This window comes from Oryzias melastigma, linkage group LG19, assembly GCF_002922805.2.
Source record: "Oryzias melastigma strain HK-1 linkage group LG19, ASM292280v2, whole genome shotgun sequence".
NCBI classification, from domain to species: domain Eukaryota; kingdom Metazoa; phylum Chordata; class Actinopteri; order Beloniformes; family Adrianichthyidae; genus Oryzias; species Oryzias melastigma.
In genome coordinates, this window is record NC_050530.1 from 3,849,753 (window position 1) to 3,857,382 (window position 7,630).

At 32.5% G+C, this 7,630-nt stretch overlaps 1 protein-coding gene across 1 annotated transcript in view; it reads left to right on the forward strand.

Moving 5' to 3' along the window:
* Nucleotides 1–2,166: 2,166 nt before the first annotated feature.
* Nucleotides 2,167–7,630, forward strand: part of gpam (glycerol-3-phosphate acyltransferase, mitochondrial) — a 29,217-nt gene continuing 23,753 nt past the window's right edge. The window contains exons 1-4 of the mRNA XM_024284701.2: nt 2,167–2,348; nt 5,835–5,967; nt 7,259–7,378; nt 7,504–7,577. Coding sequence (XP_024140469.1) covers nt 5,884–5,967; nt 7,259–7,378; nt 7,504–7,577 — 278 coding nt within the window. The 5' untranslated portion in view covers nt 2,167–2,348; nt 5,835–5,883. The remainder of the gene's footprint in view (nt 2,349–5,834; nt 5,968–7,258; nt 7,379–7,503; nt 7,578–7,630) is intronic.

A 7,630-nucleotide genomic window follows, 5' to 3' on the forward strand; every position in this document is an offset into this window, starting at 1 on the left:
TAACAAAAGAAGAAACATTTTGCTAAGAGATAATTAGCTTTCAAAAACTCCATGTACTGTTTGCTTAATTGTAAAATCCAAAAACTTGGTGTTTTCTCAAAAAATATATATTAGCTAAAAATAAATATAAACAAGAAGTCAATTTAATATGAAAAAATAACAATCCTTATAAAAATATCAAATCAAAGAGTACACTTTCACAAAATTTAACAATAACAGTTTAAGTTGATCCAAATTAATCAAATAATTAATTTAGTTTATTAATTAATTATCTTAATGAATAAACAGTGTAATTAATTAATTTACACTGGCTGCTTCAGAATAAAAATACTAATGTTACAAGTAACTAAATGAACAAATTGCATTTTTTGAGTCTCTTGATTAGCCAGTGTGCTGGATAAAACATATTTAACTATGTCAGCCAAAACTCATTTGGATGGGTGAAGTTTATTTTTAATATTCAGTAAAAGAAATCTGTACATCGTTTTATTTTCATTAAGTTTTACTCTCTGAGACAGTTTTTTTGTCACTTGAGACTTTAGATATTAATAAAATAAAACAAACTAAGGAGTCTTAAGTAGAAAAATCTATTTTATTACCATAAACATTTTTGATTAAAGGTTACAGATGACATTTCTCGTTTAATTGCTAACTTAAATTTTACTGTTGAAGCTAAATGAGCATTTCAAAGCTGAATTTAGACCACATCAACTGTGGCAAACAGCACCCCCATGTGGACAAAAGTATGTACCGCACTAGAACTCCCTACGGCGGCCGAGAGACAAATCCCGATACTTATTAAATCACAATTAAAGTTAAGTGACCGGTTATTCAACAGAGTATTTCACATTTAGACATGACATATATAAGTTTAAGATATTAAATACACCAACAAGCCACTGCTTTAAAATGTAAATGTGCAGATAAAGATCAGCAAATGTTAACAATTGATGCAAAACAATAAAAAAGACACAGTAAGCAAGCAAACAATTGATGACTGAACCTATAATTGAAAAAAAATAAATAACTTATTTTATTTTACAATGTCAAAGACAACAAACAGAAGAAAAAACTGAAGAAAAAAAAGTTGCAAAACTTTTTTTTTATATACATGTGAAATTACTGAAAGCAAAACAGCACGCAGCATCACTTCTTTGGAACATGTTGGCCTAAAAGACAAATAAACTCCCAAGAAAACTCAGGTGTAAATTATTAAAGAAAATATTCTACAAACAAGAAAAAAGTAAGGGAGGCCTCTGAGATGATAAACCTTGTAAAAATCCTTCAGGTAACGCACACATTGCTAGCAAAGAACACATATTAATCAATTCAAAAGTGATCAACTCTTGTTTTAACAAAATAAAATTGCATAATCAAATTCAAGAAAACTTGGAAGGCTGAAAACTTGAGCCAAATAAGAAAATGTAGTTGGATATTGTAGATTACATATTTACTATTGAAAAGTTTTGTATCCATTTTAGTCTTATTTTTGACATTTCTTGGACTTTGGAGAATACTCTGAATTAAAGAAGAAGTATACATAGTTTTAGATTTGCAAGTATTATTGTTCATTAATAAGAGCATTCTAACAAAAACGTAATGACTTGATACAGTTGACAACAAATAATGCTACATGATGTACAAAATTTAGTTTATTTTTTAATCTATTTTTTTAACAAAGCACACCACACTTTAACGTGCTTCTGTGACACAACAGTGCACTTCAAAAGAGCAAATAGCAAAAATTAAATCCAAACAGATAAAATAAACAAAAGTAAGAATAAAAACAGGATTAGTTTAGTAATTTGATCTAATTAGGACCAAAGAGACATCAAGTGAGTGCTTCTTTTCTAAATTATTTTATTTATTTGATAATATTGGTTTTATGTGTTACAGTTTTAATTAAAAAAGCATACATTGTGCTTTAATTCACAAAAACTTGATTTATCAAAAAAACACATAATAAATATTTGAACAATATTGTTTTTTCCTTTTTAAGTATTCAATATTTTAAATAGTAAAAAATAAAATAAAATGGACTACAGAAAACATTTATTTAAAATGTTTTAAAATGTCGCGCATGACGAGCAGGATAACTTCCGGTGTAGGAGAACAACATCCGGTCGGTCCGCCATCTTTCCCGCAGTCGAGCATCATTGGCTGTCGGCTGGCAGAAGGCTGGCTTTCGAGCAAGTGACGGCTCACCGCAGTGTCAAAGCGCTGTGCCGCTCCGTCCTCTGTTCGTCACTCACAGCAGAGTTCAGCGTGCTAACGGAGCTCCCCAGCGGTCACGATATTGTCGAATTGTTAATTTTTGAGACATGAATCCGCACAACATGAAATTGAAGGTAAGCAATATTTAGCTTTAGCGTCTCAAGCTAGCGTTGATGCTAGCCGGCTCAGCGGGAATGGATGCATTTGTAGCCAATGCGGCTCGTGAGCTGTCTATATGGTGCCAGTTTCAGTACAGTAACATGAAATTACAATATTTTACTTGTACAGTTATGTTCAATTTATGATTTAATACAACATTGTTTTCGTTTATTTCATTAATATTGAGTAGAAAAATACAAATTTCGTTGTGTAGCTTTATACATGTTCATACTATTTCGTTAAAATAAGTAAACCTGCTTTTTGAGCTCAGCAGAAGTGCTTTAAGTCTTGAAATACGTCTGGCAGAACGCCACAAGCCGCGACACTACCGCCTGATTATCTCCGAGAAGTGAAGCTTGTCATCCGGTTATCATGAAGATGTGCGAAACCTGAACAGAAAAAAAATGTCAAAACAGAGAGATGAGACAACAAGCTTTCCTGGTTTGTGCTTTTGTCTGCTGGTATTCTGCACTGCCCATCTGTCACAAAAGACTAGTCTAGTTTGACCTGGTTAGTTCAAACGGAATGGGGAGTGTCAGACAGATTAACCTAATTGTGAACTCATGAACTCTGGGAGCTGAAAGCATTGGTGGCATTTCATCCACGTGTTTACACTAAATCAGACATATTTAAGGAATATGATTCATATTTTTTTTATTTAAAGACTATTTTTTACCTTTTTTGTGTGTGTTGCATTTCCAAATTGAGAGAAACTAAGTCACATTTTCATAAAACATACTGTGAAAAACAAGAGGCAAACATGCTTTTATTTTGAAAATACATAACTGATCAATTTAAGCAGATGTTTTATATATTTTTTTAATGCTAAAAACTGTTTACTGTAATAATGCACAACTTTACTGATAAAATATCCATCTTTGTTCACTTTAAATCTCCAGTTTTGTTAATAAATATATATTCTGTTAACAAATAAATACATTTTACAAATCAAATTGTGATATCCAGCCTTACTAGATTATATTTACCCACCTTTGCTTTGAAGATCCACTCTGAAAATTGTGTTTTTAACATGTTCTTGTGGTATTTTTCTAATGATGGAAGACAAACATAAAGAAACTTAAGCTTAAAATAGCATTTCTGTTTTTTGTTTTTTTTATTTCAATTTTTGAAAATTAGGAATAGACATTTTTTTTAAATAGCTTGTAATGATAACAAAATGTGTCAATTTTATGTTAAAGCGTCTTTCAAAAAACTCGAAGGTGCTGTACATAAAGGAAAAATGTATTTTGTTAGCAAATAAATTTATTTTAGTCAAAATTAAATCAAATTATGATATCCAGCCCTACTTTTTCTTTAAACATCCACTCTTAAAATCGTGTTTTTAACATGTTCTTGTGGTATTTTTCTCATAATGAAAGACAAATATAAAGAAAAATAACCTTGAAATAGCATTTCTGAGTATTTTTTATTCAAATTGTTGAGAATCAGGTGCGGACGCTAAAAATATTGTTTGAAAAAGCTTGTAAAAATAATAAATATAACCATTTTATTTGAAAGTGTCTCTAAAAAAAACTTGAGGATGCCGTACATAAAGGGAAAAGCCAATAAAATCACTAAAAATATACATTAAAAGCACAATAAAACCATCTGACTGAAGATTGAACAGATCTTCTAATTTAAACATATTAGTAAAGACAACTAAAATATAATTTTATAATAGTTACGATCCATCTAATTAAATCTCACTTTTTCCTCTCATTTATCAGCTGTTTTCTTGTAGTTCCTGCTGTAGAATTATCTGTCCCTGAGGTTGTTGACAATAAAGTTTCCCTCATCTGTTGTTTAGGATTCGTTACCATGACATTTTACTAATTATTTCTTCCAAAAAAACTAACTCCCTAACTCCTCCACTTTTCCTCGCTCTGTAAACGACAGATTATTTTGTTTGTTCCTTTGGGAAAGTTTACTTTGACATTTTGTTGAAAAATGATAGACCTGTTTATCCTGTAACAGTGAGTGTTTGCAGGAGTTAAAACAAACTGGTGGTCATTTGAAACAATCTTTAGAAAATCATGATTGCTTAAAAAAATTGTGGTCTTTTATCTATGATTGTGCCAGTTTTAAGCCAAAATTTTAAAAAGCAGAGTAACCCACCCCCACTTCCCGTCATCCATCTGTCTATGTGCTCCCCTGCTAGCTTACAGCCCCTCACACCCCCAACCTAACATTAGTGGTGCAACAAAAATGGCGAGCAATATCGGAGCCATCCCGCCGTACAGTTTCTGAACCAGATCCCAGCTCAGACGTGGAAAACAAAGACGTTCATGGATGTATTTGTCTACAAGTGGATGCATCGGAAACTTTTTGACGTCACAAATACGACCTTTTTTAAATGGCAATCAAAATAAAGAAATACTCAATTTTGAGCTTAATTATCTTTATATTTGTCCTCCATTATCTGGAAAAAACCTCAAGAAAATGGTAATAGCCCAAAAAAAAATGTTTTATCTTTAACACTTTAACACTTGAGGCGTTGCTTAACCCTTTAACTGCCTGCTCAACCAAATGGTGAGAAACATTTAGAAAACATGTTTTTAAAAATATTGATTGTGTGTATTAATCCCCAAGCTATGGAGCCCCAAAGGGATTTTTTTTAAAAATTGAAATGATAAAAAAAAAAAATATTATGGTTAGTAACCAGACAGTAAGTGGTGCTCATAAATTAAACATTTTTTTATTAAATTAAAAAAAAGAAAGTTACTATCTGGTTTGCACCATTTACTAACCAGAACTTTTTTGGGGGTAAAAATTAAAGTAGTAAGAAAAAAAAACTTGGACAGTAACTGGTGTGTAATTTTTTTTATGACTTTTTTTTTTTTTACGGAGCCCCTAAGTAGTTTTAGAAAAACTACTTTTTAGAAAAACTACTTTTTTTTTTTTAATTTTGTCCCTTTAGGGTTTCCATACTAAGGCAAAAATCAGTAGAATAAAATACCTAGTTTTGGTAATTTTTTTTTTCTTTTCTTTTTTTAGGTAGTTAAAGGGTTAAACACAAAAATCTTTAACACACTGTAACTTTTAAACTGTAAACATGATAATTCCTGTAGATTCTGAAGGAGAAAAGCGGCTTGACGGTTGAAAAGTTACAAAAAAAATCAAAGAATATAAACACAATATCAATTCTTTTTGAACAAAGCAGTAGAACTAATTATTCAAAAATTGGGACTTTCCTTCTTGGGTTTGTGGCAGATGTAACGCACAAAAATCTTCTTAAAATTAAGTGATTTTGTTTTCAAAATATAAACTTTAATGGATCTGTTGACACTCGAGATACATTTATTTTTTTTGGTTTTCAAAGTCACATAAGTATTCTTATTTAATATTTATAAAATGTGGTGTTTTAGCGACTTGAACCAAAACTAAAAACTGCTGACCTCCTTTTAGTGGACGTTCAGGTACTTAAACATTTAAAATATTAATATTTTGATTGTTTTTAACAGTGCGTCAGCGATTGATGATCAAGCCGGAGTGGAAATTGCGGCAGAGACGATGGAGCTGTCGGACGGCTTGCTGCTGCAAGTCAGCAGCGGGGAGCAGTGGTGCAGCCGCTGGAAGCACCCCGTCGAAGAGCCTGTAAGTCAACAACGCCAATTAGCTGTCATAATGTCTTTGTTCTGCCGCATCAGCAGAATGCGTTTTACAAGATGAAAGGCGATGATCTCAGGTCGCCTTCAAACAGGCCCTTCTGTGTTTGTCTTGACTAGGGCTGCCATGATTAGTCGACTAATCGACGAATAATCGACTATTACAATAGTCGACGACTAATTGAAAAGTCGATTAGTCATTACTTTATATTATGTGGAGTCAGAGTGTAGTAAAGTTGAAAGTTATAATGGTATTCTGCTAGCTTTTTGGACTATTTTGGCATTTATTAAGTTTTTTTTTGCCTATTTTGGAGTTTAGCTAATACTCAGCTGCATGCTAGCTGTTTTGGCTAATTTAGGCTTTTTTGTTTTTTAGGCTAATTTAGTTTAGCTAATATCTCAGCTACATTCTAGCTATTTTGGCTAATTTTACTCTTTTTTTTGTGTTTTAGGCTATTTTGGAGTTTAGCTAATATTTCAGGTGCATGCTAGCTATTTTGGCTAATTTGGCTTTTTTTGCGTTTTAGGCTATTTTGGTGTTTATCTAATATCTCGGCTACATGCTAGCTGTTTTAGCTAATTTTGGCTTTTTTGTTTTTTTTAGGCTACTTTAGGGTTTAGCTAATATTTGAGCTACATGCTAGCTATTTTCGCTAATTTATGCTTCTTTGCTTTTTAGGATAATTTAGAAATTTGCTAATATTTCAGCTGCATGCTAGCTATTTAGGCTAATCTACACATTTTTTTTGTTTTTAGGCTACTTTGGTGTGTTTAGCTAATATTTCAGCTACACGCTAGCTATTTTGGCTAATTTTGGCTTTTTTTGTTTTTTTAGGCTAATTTGGGGTTTAGCTAATATTTCAGCTGCACGCTAGCTGTTTTGGCTAACTTAGGCTTTTTTCAGTTTTTTAGGCGAATTTGGCATTTAACTAATGTTTTAGCTGGCTATCAGCGTTTTTCGCTATTAGCTTCAGTGATTTTATCTATCAGCTTCAGCATTTTTAACTATCAATTTCAGCATCTTCAGCTATCAGCACTAGCATGTTCAGTGGCCAAATTCAGCTTACAGTTTTCACTGTAGCATTATCTATGGTAATGCTATATATCTATTTTTTAGTTAGTTTAAAGCTAATAATGGTTAAGATGTGTGCTTTATATCCAGTTGGCTCATGACCCAATTAGTCGACTAATCGTAAAAATGATTTCTGCTTAGTCGACTATTAAAATAACCGTTTGTGGCACCGCTAGTCTTTATTGAGTTTTTTTGTCTGCGTCTGAAGGACCGCAGCACCAGCCCCTCAGTTCTGCGCTCGGTTGCCAGCTCGTGGAAAGACGGCCTGCTGAACCGAAAACGGCCCTTCGTGGGCCGATGCTGTTACTCCTGTACTCCACAGAGCTGGGTAAGCTCACTCCACCGACAGTAACTGAATAATTTCTTAAAAAAACAAACATACAAAGAAAATAATGCAAAAGAAGATTTAAAATATTTCACACAAAGACTAAAAAAATGCTATTTTCTTTGCAGGAACAGCTGTTCAACCCAAGCATCCCATCTCTGGGGCTTCGCAACGTCATCTACATCAATGAGACCCACACTAGGTAAACAGAGAGAATCTACTTCCTCTTGCTAAATGTCACTCTTATTATACTTG